Here is an 11,026-nt window from a genome sequence, read left to right on the forward strand (position 1 = left end):
TCCTTAGGATCGTACATACAATCCGCCTTTACTTTACTTTTCGTAGAAGGATGAATTCCCTAGTATTGTTCAAAACGAATTTGCGTTATATTTCGTGAAAGAATTAAGTCTATCGAACAACCCACCTTTACGTTAAATTTCGTAAAAGGACGAATTTCGTAAAATGAATTCCTCAGGATCGAACAATCCGCCTTTACGTTACATTTCGTAAAAAGTTGGATTCCCTAGGATTGTGTACAAAAGAAGTTTAATTTTCAAAATATCCAGATTTTTTATTCAAATTTTTTTCCGGGTGCCAAAAGTCTCTTTATAATACTTTGCCGGGTGCCAATAGTCTCTTCATAATACTGTGGCTAATGGCACCCGGTGCGATTAGCATTAGAATAATAAAGAGACTATTGGCACCTGGTGTCATTAGCCACAATATTATAGAGAGACTATTTGCACCCGGTGCCAATAGCATATTCATTTTTTTTTTGTTAAATTTAAAAATTTCTGACGACAACAACAACAAAAAAATCAAATCCATGTACTCTGAAATTATCTCTTTTTCAAAATAGACAAACAACAACAAAAAAATAGAAAAAAAATATAATTGAACGTAAAACCACCACCCTCTACAAATTAATAAAGAAAAATTAAATCTAAAAAATAAAAATTAAATTTAAAAAAAAACAACAAAAAAATATATTTTTTGTAATAAAAGTAAAACTTAAAAAGTTACTATACTATTTACTGTTAAAATGAAGAAAAGAAAATGATTAAAAAAACCTAAAAAAAATATAATTCAAAACATAATTATTCGCATAACATCACACAACTACTTGCATTATATAAATAAATGTATCGAGGTTAGAAAATGTGTCTTTCGTTTCTTATATTTTGTAAACAAAACAAATAAAAAATATTTTCTTTTAATTATTTAAATAATATATGGATGCTATACTCACATGACAAGGCGTATAACATTTAAATTATTAAAAGAAAAATTGATTCAATTCAGTTGCAAAACAAAACAAAAATGATTTTTTTTCTTTTTGAAAATTCTATTTATTAATTTCAATCAACATTAAATACAAAAAAATCTATTTGCAAAAATTATAATTGACAACAAGGAGAAGAAGATAAAGAAAAAAACAATTTACAATTTGCATTGCGCATTAAATAAACGATTTTGTTTATTTAGAAAAAATCAAATCTTTTTAAATTAAAAAAAAAAACAAAAAGAAAATTAAAAAAAAACATTTTTGGAAACGATTAATTTGCTAAAGTTTTGTGTAAATGGGAGATAAACTTAAAACAAAATGAAGAGAAAGGAATAAAAAAAAATGATGAAAGGAAAATATACACAGAAGTACACTATAGATAAAAACAAAACAAAAACTAATCTTGCGTTTAAAGATAATATATGAAACAAAATGCATTTTTTTAATGAAGGAAAGGAAGTATGAAAAATTTTAATAAAATAAATTATGTAATTTATAATTTGAAGAAAATTGATTCGTTTCATTTTGGGTGGTTGAGGTGAAGAAGGAGCAACGGAACATCCTGTGTCCAAACTTATGTCCGGAGCATCTGAAACCTATTTCCTATTTCCATCTAAAAAACGATACTATCGTCTAAAAAACGATAATATCGTTTTTAGACGATAGTATCGTCCAAAAAAACGATAATATCGTTTTTTGGACGATAGTATCGTCGAAAAAACGATATTATCGTTTTTTAGACGATACTATCGTCCAAAAAAACGATATTATCGTCCAAAAAATTTTCATCCAGGACGATAATATCGTCTAAATTGGAAAATTTTAAAATATTGTCTGGACGATAGTATCGTTTTCTGGACGATATTATCGTTCAGAAAACGATACTATCGTTTTCTGGACGATATTACCGTTCTAGAAAATCTAAAGGATATTTTCGTTTTCTGTACGATAATATCGTCCAAAACGATAATATCGTCCTGGGCGATATTATCGTTTTCTTAAATGATAATATCGTCCAGCACGATACTATCGTTTAAAAAAACGATAATATCGCCCAGGACGATATTATCGTTTAGTTTTGGGTGGTAATATTGTCCAGGACTTAATTTTACTCAGAGGTGCAGCAAGAACCGAATTCTCTTCCAAAATATCGAAAAACAATTGTCAGAGGAAATCACCTACACATCAGTGTTTAAAAAAGGCGTTTAGTTCGTCCCTAAATAATTCATCTTTTTACGAAATGAATACCAACTTAGATTGTACATAAAAAGCGTTTTAACACGCCGAGCGATCCGGCCCATTGCCCCGGAGCGAAGCGGAGGGCCGCAATGCGAGCCGGGCGCCGGAACGGTGTCGGAACTTAGGAGTTAATTTTTTTTTCTCGCATCGTCTCATAATTAGTCTGTGTAACTTTTGTATATAAAATTTAAATTTACGGAACCAAATGAACCAATTTTTAATATATATTTGCCGTCTATAAAAAGGTGTTTATCTACAAGATTTTGTGTTTCGTCTTCAACAACCATCCAGAACGATAATATCGCCCAGGACGATATTATCGTCTAGAATTTTTATTTTAAATAAATTAAAAACGATATTAACGTCCTGGACGATATTATCGTCTCAAATTTAAAAAAATTAATAAATTAAAAACGATATTATCGTTCTGGACGATACTATCGTCCAGAACGATATTATCGTCCCAAAAATTATCGACCAGGACGATAATATCGTCCAAAATAACGATAAATTTGTTCAGAAAAAGAAAATAACGATAATATCGTCCAGCGGATATTTTCATCCAGGACGATATTATCGTCAAAAAAACGATATTATCGTTTTTTGAACGATAATATCGTTTTTTAGACGATAGTATCATCAAAAAAACGATAGTATCGTCCAAAAAAACGATAGTATCGTCCAAAAAAACGATATTATCGTTTAAAAACGATATTATCGTTTTTTTAAGCGATAATATCGTCAAGAAAACGATAATATCGTCCTGAAAATATTTTAAAATTTATAATTTTAGACGATATTATCGTCCTGGATGAAATTTTTGTGCGCAAAAATATTCGTTTTTAGATGATTTCTCTGATTTTTTTTTTTGAAAAAGTAAAACCATTGACAAGGTGTCACGAATTTTATTGAGTTATAGCTCATTCGCGTCGTTGAACTGATGCGAGTAAAAAGTAGTACTACGTTTGGTGAAATTTATTTTGTTGTCGACGATCGAGGTAGTGAAGTAAGAGTCTGCCAAAAGGGGCCCAAAATCGTTTTTTTTTTTTGCAATTACTCGAGTGAAACAATTTTGGGAAAAAACTTTTTCAGCTACGTTTGAAGGTCTTGAAGAGACGCAAAATTTGAGTATACTTACCACCAGGTCCATGTTCACCTGACGGTGATATTAAAGACTTTAGATGAAAAAATTGGTGATTTTCCGAAGTACCTGAGCGGCTGCAGTGACACAAGTCCGAGACATGGTATGTATGGTGTGAAAGCCTAGCCTCTGTAGTACCATAACATGCAAAAACATCTTTGGATAAGTTTCACTGCAAAGGGTTGGAACGACTTTAGTGGAAGTCCACCCCAAGTCGAAGAAATTTTATCCTTTTCTTTCGATTGTTTTTCGCTTTTTCGCTTTTCAACTAAAATAAAGAATTTTTCGATGTATTCACGTGGTTCTTATACTCTTGGAACCTAAATTTCGATCTATTTGGACTATTTTCTATATAAAAGTGGGATATGAAGCATTTTTGGACTTTTTTTTGTGGCTATTCAATATTTATTTTCAATAAAATTGTTATTTAAAGTGAACTAAACTAAGATAAAGAGTTACTTGATATAAGATATATCCACGTTGGTTGTGTACCAAACCAAGGAATAAGGAATTTGTGCACGCATCATTCTCTCTACAAGATAGTCGCCAACGGTCTGTGGACTTCAATTTTTTATTTCTACAAGTTGACACATTGGTACATTATACCACTGAAAACCCGTGCCTCTCATGAGAGGTGAGTTTGTTTATATGAAATCGCCATGTCCTCCGGTTTGTATGAACAGACCATACCTGGTTTGTACACTTGTACACTCATTGGTAGATACTGGATGAGACTGAGACATGAATGCGAACGCCCCCTTAAATTTTTTAATTTGACACGGATATGACGTTTCGTTCGCACTGACTGCAATGGCAGGTGAAGTTCATTCTTGACTGGCTGCGTCATTCACAATAACTGACAAAATGACACATTTTGTATAAGGAATATGTCACTTTGTGGGATATTGTGAATGACAAGGTGCGAAATTCCTCAACACCTATGTGATCAATAAAGTTAAAGTTTTGGAAGCCTGTGGCTAATCCTTTAGCCAATCCTCAAAGCAGTTTTTTATGAACGAAGGTTTCGGAAGGCTCCATAAAGAGAACCTCGCCACATTCATTACTGTCTATCTCAATTTTAAGAGATTGAAAATTTCCACCGACTGCATCGACTCAGATCTATTTTTTCAAATTAGAACAATTCTGAATTAGTTCAGGTAACTGGAATCGCTCACATCGTAGATGATTTGAATTATTTATTCGATAACCAGGAAATTCGTCCCAATCGCCATTGAACTACCAAGAGATACGCTAACCGATGAGGTTGTAAATCACATTAGCTTCAGTTGGAACATTGAAAAAGACGATTGAACAACATGAATTAATGTTGGAAGATCTGTGAATCTTGTATTATATTCAATCAAAATTCAAATTCGTTGGCGCACTTTGAAACGTAACCTCTCTTTAAGACTGGTTTACATATGGAGGGAAAAACAAAATTTGACAGAAAATGTATGGACGAAGTGTCATTGTTCTCATGTGAATCGAAAAGTTGGCAATTGTCAACGTTTTATTTTCGCTCTACCAGGATTTAGTGTTGTTGTTGCTGTCACTGAATGTCTCTTGGAATGTGAAAATCATGTCGGTGTGTTGTGTTTTTGTGTGCACTAATAACTATCATAACAATCGAAATGTGCATTATTATCGGTTTCCTTTTTATAAAGAGTAACAAACACAATTAAGTGTGAAGTGCGAACGTAAATTTTCATTTTGTTCGTATCTATTACAGACGAGACAGACATGAAAGAAAAGTTGCCTCGCTGCAACAGAGAATGGCATGGATTAGGGCATTGAAAGGCTACGGCGCTGTAACAATAGAAAACGTTCACGGAAAACGAATTTGTTCGGCACATTTTGTTTCTGGTAAGACGAGCTTTGATACAACCAGTCATAAAGAGTGGCCTCGCCTCATTCTGTTTCTTTCTTTCTTTAATATTCAGGTAAAAAGGCGGATTGCATGGAAAGTGCAAGTCAGTCTTGGGCTCCGACCATTGGACTCTCTGATTATGAAACGAACAGTAATGAGACAGTAAATCATAGCACTGACAAGACTGATACAATTCCCAAGTTAAGTCAATCAAAATCCAGAAAATCGAATGCTCGAACTCCGATTGAAAGAGAAACCATTGAAATTCAAGAAATTATTTCGTCGATGGAGAAATGTGACGAAGTGATGACACAAATTAACGAAGAGACTGCGGTGTACATTAATAAGCTGCGCAAAGTCATTTTGGCACAAGCTCGACAAATTGAAGAATTAAAGACCAAACTGCAAGAACAAGGTTGATCGTCTCGTGGGACCAAGCGAGACGAAAACATCTCAAGAAAACATTTTCGGTGGTTAGGTTTTCGTGCATTCTCTGATTGACTGTGGTGTCCATTTGTGAAACAATTTTAACCCTTGACTTACATGCCATTGGAATCACGATTATCCGAATATCTCATAAGACTATACAATCATCGAATAAGAAGTACTAGATTTGAGGCATTTGTAGCATCAGCTACATTCGTTACCAAAAACATTGGAAACAATGCCATTCTGTGAGCAAAGCAACAATTGTCCGTTAATGTAAAATGGAAGTGTATCTATGTAGGACCGAATAAACGATTCAACCATCGATTGACATTTTTAGATTTATTCAATATAGCGAAAAAAAAGGCTGCTAGGCGCAACCAGCAAAAAAACGATCTTTTCAAAAAACAAGTTTACAATAAATAAAAATCATCAATTCTATTCGTTCCTAATGTTCCCAAAATGCAGCTAGCGTTCCTTCGTTGAATGGCAATAGAAACCTTCTGTAATAGGTAATCCATAGAACGCGATTCACCGGAAGCCCGTCGCATCAATGATCCTAATTTCTTTATAAATATTCTAGTTTCTGGACCCATGCTACCTAGTGATTCAAATGCAATAGGAGTGAAAAAGTAATTTTCTTTTAAAAGTTGGTAATGATTATGCTTATGTCTTTCCGCATTATCTGCTATTGCACCAGCCTTCTTTGAAGATTCATTTACATAAGAAGGGGCGAGAGTATCTCTAACGGTAACATCCCAAAGTATCAGTCTACCATGACTCCATGGAATTAGAGTCACACCATCCGGTCTTTTACCGTCATCTCTAGAGATCCCAGGAGGCTGTATTATATTTGGAAAACCTGCTGAAGAAAATGCATGAGAAAAGATTTTATTTATTTCATCATGTCCTGGTATCCATCCTCCGCTTTTTTTACAAGATAAGCCATGTAATCCATCCTTCTTAACCATCTTACTGCAGAGGCATTTATGTTCTTCGCACAATTGAGAGCCTAAACGAAGACCAACGGAAATTCTAGCTGTATTGTTATCTAATAGTAAGCCCAATTGACTCGATGGGACCACCTGCAGCCACTTTGAAGATTCTTTAGTAGATGACGCAAGTAGTCTTGCACGAGTAACGGGCTCACTAGATTCCAACATACAACCAAACTTATCCATGATCCTCGGAATATCCCAATTCTTTTGTACCTTTTTATTTTCATCACTCTGTGGAACAAAATCTCGAGGAATTACCTCAATTAACCCTAGAATAGCGTCATCAATTATTTTAAAATCAAATTTCTCCAATAATTGGTTTGACAATTCTGATGAAGAATACACCGACGACAAATAGGATGGGGATGCCAGGTCCTCAACCTTCCGGATCCCTAAACCTCCAAAGGACAAAGGGAGAGATGCCTGACTCCATTGAAAATCGCCCATCTTAACATTCGTGATGGCTTCAAGCGTTGAACGGAAGATCTCGTCAACTTCCTTCAAGCGATCGACTAACAGAAACGCCTTAGAAGAGCGCAACAAATAATTGAACCTACAACTGCCTAGCGACTTCCTAAAAACACAAAGAGCCGGATGGACGTCCATCAATTTCAAACGATCGCACATTAATTTGATCGCTTCAATTTTAGACGAAAACATCCTCTCTAACCCTGACTCAAAGATTGGTGAGCCTAATATTTCAAGCGTAGACTCATCAACTTTCTTAATACCTGGCAATAATGCAGAAATTTCAGCATACATGCGGGTCTCATCGTCCCCAGAAGCATTAATGAAGAAAACCTCACACTTATTCGCGTTCAAAGGCAAACCAGACAATTCACAAAAAGCCAGAACCTTCCTAATATCACTTAGTACTACTGATAGTACATCACCAACACAACCATCATCAAGATACCACCCATTTAACCTAGAGCTAAGAGAATGAGTCATTCTCATAATACCAATACAAAAACCTGGAGGGCCTAAAGGGTCACCCTGCTGGAATCCTCTTTTCGAGAACAATGGTTCATCAAGAAAATAAAGATTCGAAATGAGCCTATACGACTGCTGAAGCAAAGGAAGCAACTCTGGGCAAATATCCTTCACCTCACCTAACATAAACTTTCTAAACATATTATTAAAGGCATTACCAAAATCAAACTTAACTAAAGCAATCGGCTCACCATGATCAGCTGTACAAAATTGACGTACCGCATGAACCAAAGCCTCCGCTCCTCCTTTAACGCCAAAACCTAACTGAAAGGGTTTAAGCTTTTGAACTAAGTTATCTCTAACATTATAACAGGCAATCTTACCTGTTAAACGTCTCCAAACAATACCTACTGCTATCGGCCTTACATCGTCTTCACAGTTTCGATTGACATTTTTTTTTATTGCCCAATTGTCCACGCCTCCAATAAACCTTTTGGAAATATTTTCAAAAAAAATTACTGAATCCGATTGGACCTGTTTTCACTAGCACATACTTGCAAACGCTTCAGTTTCCAACGTGTTTTAAGTTAATTTATTTGTGTAATGAAATCAAGTGAAAGTAATAAAGTATCGAAGTGATTTATGCTGAAATAACGTTTTTGTCTCGTTTCGATTCTTCCAATTACCAATTTCTCAAAAAGTGTTCCAGAATGTTCTACTCTTTTGTTTCGTTGTTCATCGACATGTGTTTTCTCTTCTCATACAATTTTTGTGTATTTTTTTCATGTCTAAACATTCAAGACTGCAGTTGTGCACCCAATTTCAACTAGATGATTTTACGAAGAAAATGACACGATTCCTTCGTATTAGCAGCTCTGGTCGGGCTGTCCATGACGAAAAACGATCTATTCGAGCATTACGCCGAAACACACGGTTCCCCCGTCATAATGACTCTAGTCGAGTTATTCGTTTATTTTAGTGACGAATTGTACATGGAATTCATCTTCTTTGTTGGTCCAATGCGAAGTCTCGTTTCATTTCTTTAATTACCAAATTTTCAAAAAGTGTCGAGAATGTTCTACTCTTTTGTTCTATTGTTAATCGACATGTGTTTTCACTTCTGATTCAATTTTGGTGTATTTTCTTTTATGTCTAAACATTCAAGACTGCAATTGAGCATACAATTTCAACTAACGAATCATCTGAAATGATTTTAGATTTATGTCTTTACGAAGAAAGTGACACGATTCCTTCGTATGAGAAGCTCTGGTCGGGCTGTTTATGAAGAAAAGCGCTCTATTCGAGCATTACGCCGAAACACACGGTTCCCCCGTGATAATGACTCTAGTCGAGTTGTTCGTTTATTTTAGTGTCACAGAAGTGACAAATTGTGTGGACTGTACATGGAATTCATCTTCTTTGTTGGTCCAATGCGTAATATTTATTGAACTGAAAAGTAATCACTGTGGCGAAATTGCGTAAAAAGTAACAAAAATGAATTAGTGCATTAGTCCGTTGGCATCTAATCCCAACGCAATAGTCTATGGCAAGTGTACAGATGAGTCAATTGGGACTATGATTCTTGTTGATCATTCCTAGTTTCGGAATTCACAAAGTATGGGACGTTTTACGGTCGATTTGTGAATTCGCAGAGCTGGGAGTGGGATGATGGTTGTAGTCAAATCCACTAATTCCTGATTTGTACGATAGCACAACAGGCCTAATAGAGGCTTGGGTGCTGGGTTAGTCCCTCCCTGAAAAACTAACTAACTGACTAACTTCCAAGTTAATTTGGAATACGATACACAGTCTGCAATAGTTACAAAGCAATAGAGGAGATGACTTCACAAAACTTGAACAGGCTTGAGATCTTTTTCGACTTTATTCAACATGGAAAGCCTGACTAAATTTAGGATACTGAACGTTGATGTCCGATTTGACCATTGCTCTCATCTAGTTCCAATTTAGAATATATTCGTCTATCGGACAGTCGATGTAGGATGAATGTATTATGAGAGGGTCGAATAGGAGTTTTGAGATTTTTCTCTGGTTTTCGACCCCTTACATGAAATTTTTTTTGAGTATCTGTTTTGGACGATTGAACAGATACACAAATAACCATTTCTCATTCAATATGGCTGAACTGAGATCTTAGGGGAGAAAACGATTATTTTCTCACCTAAAATGGCGCCTCTTAGAATGACATTGTGGAAAAAACAAGGATTTTCGCATCGCTAGCATGAAAAATTAATTGCTTCTTTCTCAGGTGTCTGGTCCTGAGATCGCACACTACACACTAGTATTTTGTTTCACCGAAATTCGTCTGCTCGAAATTTAATTATTTTTCAGTTGACAGTTATTGTCGTTATACGATTTATACTCGGATATACTGGATATACTCGTATATAAGTTCGCAACCGTGAATACCTTCGCAGGGGAAACAGCTCTATAGTAACCGCATTCACCTTGTTAACAAAATTAGGAGGCCTAAAAAAGGACAGTATCCGCATTCAAATTTTGATTTGTTAAAAGGTCATTAAATTTGCAAGTAGACACTGTTCGATTTAAGGCCTTCTAATTTTGTGAATAAATTGTATTTCATTGAGCTTTTTTCAGTTTTTTTTTGTCTGAAAGTTCGCAGTATCTGCTGTTATATATATGTATATATCCGTTTTTCTCGGATAGCTCCAGATTCTTAGTTCTACGTAGCCTATCTTCGAACTTAGCCTCGGGATTTTAATTCCACGTATTTAAAAAAAAAAAAGAATCATCCAAATTGGTTAAAAATTACTCAAGTTATCGTGCCCTCAACGATTTTTTGTTACCCACATTTAACGTTTTTCATAGCATTCCATACATTTTCAATCACAGTGAACCTTTTTGTTACCCACATTTTTCGGTATTTTCTGGTGTAAGACCCTGACTTTCAGTCAAGGGAATAATAACAATTTAATAAATGAAATTACTGTAAACATACATTCACTTGCTCACAAAACATTTGGCTATCGTCAACACAACACTACACTCAATGCGTACTTTCAATCAAGTGAACATGTGTTTTCGAGACATATGAGGACCGAAAGTAAAATGATGACAGTGACATTTACTTTCGGCCCGCAAATACGCAAGCCCACGGGGCGAAAGTAAAATGATGACAGTGACATTTACTTTCGGCCCAAGGCCTGAATTTTTTTATTTTCGGTCACCATTTGAGGACCGAAAATACAAATCTTCCGCAGTATTTGGCATAAAAAATAGTTTTCATGTGTCGGGGCCGAAAATGAGGGAGTTTCGATATTTTTCTCAGGTTTTCGACCCCTTACATGAAAAATTTTTTGAGTATCTGTTTTGGACGATTGATTTTAGGCACTGCCTGCGGCGCGGGCTGCAAACTTCACACGTTTGAATTTTTTTACTATCGCCCCTTGTTATGCAA

General features: G+C 35.2%; 2 protein-coding genes across 3 annotated transcripts; one reads left to right on the top strand and one right to left on the bottom strand.

Moving 5' to 3' along the window:
- The first annotated feature begins 4,870 nt into the window (after positions 1-4,870).
- On the top strand, positions 4,871-5,986 carry LOC119067712. The gene is made up of 3 exons (XM_037170826.1): positions 4,871-5,031; positions 5,096-5,229; positions 5,307-5,986. Exons 1-3 carry the CDS (start codon positions 4,946-4,948, stop codon positions 5,651-5,653), a joined length of 567 nt encoding a protein of 188 aa, XP_037026721.1. The 5' UTR covers positions 4,871-4,945; the 3' UTR covers positions 5,654-5,986.
- Positions 5,987-6,056: 70 nt separating this feature from the next.
- Positions 6,057-10,331, bottom strand: LOC119067714. Of its 2 annotated transcripts, XR_005085999.1 has the most exons (4): positions 8,145-10,331; positions 7,974-8,080; positions 7,842-7,914; positions 6,057-6,524 (listed from the first exon to the last, which is right to left on the bottom strand). XR_005085999.1 is itself a non-coding variant. In XM_037170827.1 (3 exons), the coding sequence occupies exon 3, from the start codon at positions 7,789-7,791 to the stop codon at positions 6,073-6,075; it is 1,719 nt and encodes a 572-aa protein (XP_037026722.1). In that variant the 5' UTR covers positions 7,792-7,914; positions 7,974-8,080; positions 8,145-10,331; the 3' UTR covers positions 6,057-6,072. The 2 variants fall into 2 exon arrangements, 1 of the variants encoding a protein (XP_037026722.1); XM_037170827.1 differs by having other exon boundaries at positions 6,057-7,914.
- Positions 10,332-11,026: the final 695 nt, after the last annotated feature.

The sequence above is a fragment of the Bradysia coprophila genome (assembly GCF_014529535.1).
Source record: "Bradysia coprophila strain Holo2 chromosome X unlocalized genomic scaffold, BU_Bcop_v1 contig_128, whole genome shotgun sequence".
Lineage (NCBI taxonomy): Eukaryota > Metazoa > Arthropoda > Insecta > Diptera > Sciaridae > Bradysia > Bradysia coprophila.

Bases quoted from the DNA above. Each gene is read 5' to 3' on its own strand.
- LOC119067712 (XM_037170826.1), top strand. From the start codon at position 4,946: ATGTCGGTGTGTTGTGTTTTTGTGTGCACTAATAACTATCATAACAAT. The intron at 5,032-5,095 runs GTAACAAACACA...TATCTATTACAG, and splicing joins CGGTTTCCTTTTTATAAAGA to ACGAGACAGACATGAAAGAA. The intron at 5,230-5,306 runs GTAAGACGAGCT...TTTAATATTCAG, and splicing joins TTCGGCACATTTTGTTTCTG to GTAAAAAGGCGGATTGCATG.
- LOC119067714 (XM_037170827.1), bottom strand. From the start codon at position 7,791: ATGTTTAGAAAGTTTATGTTAGGTGAGGTGAAGGATATTTGCCCAGAG.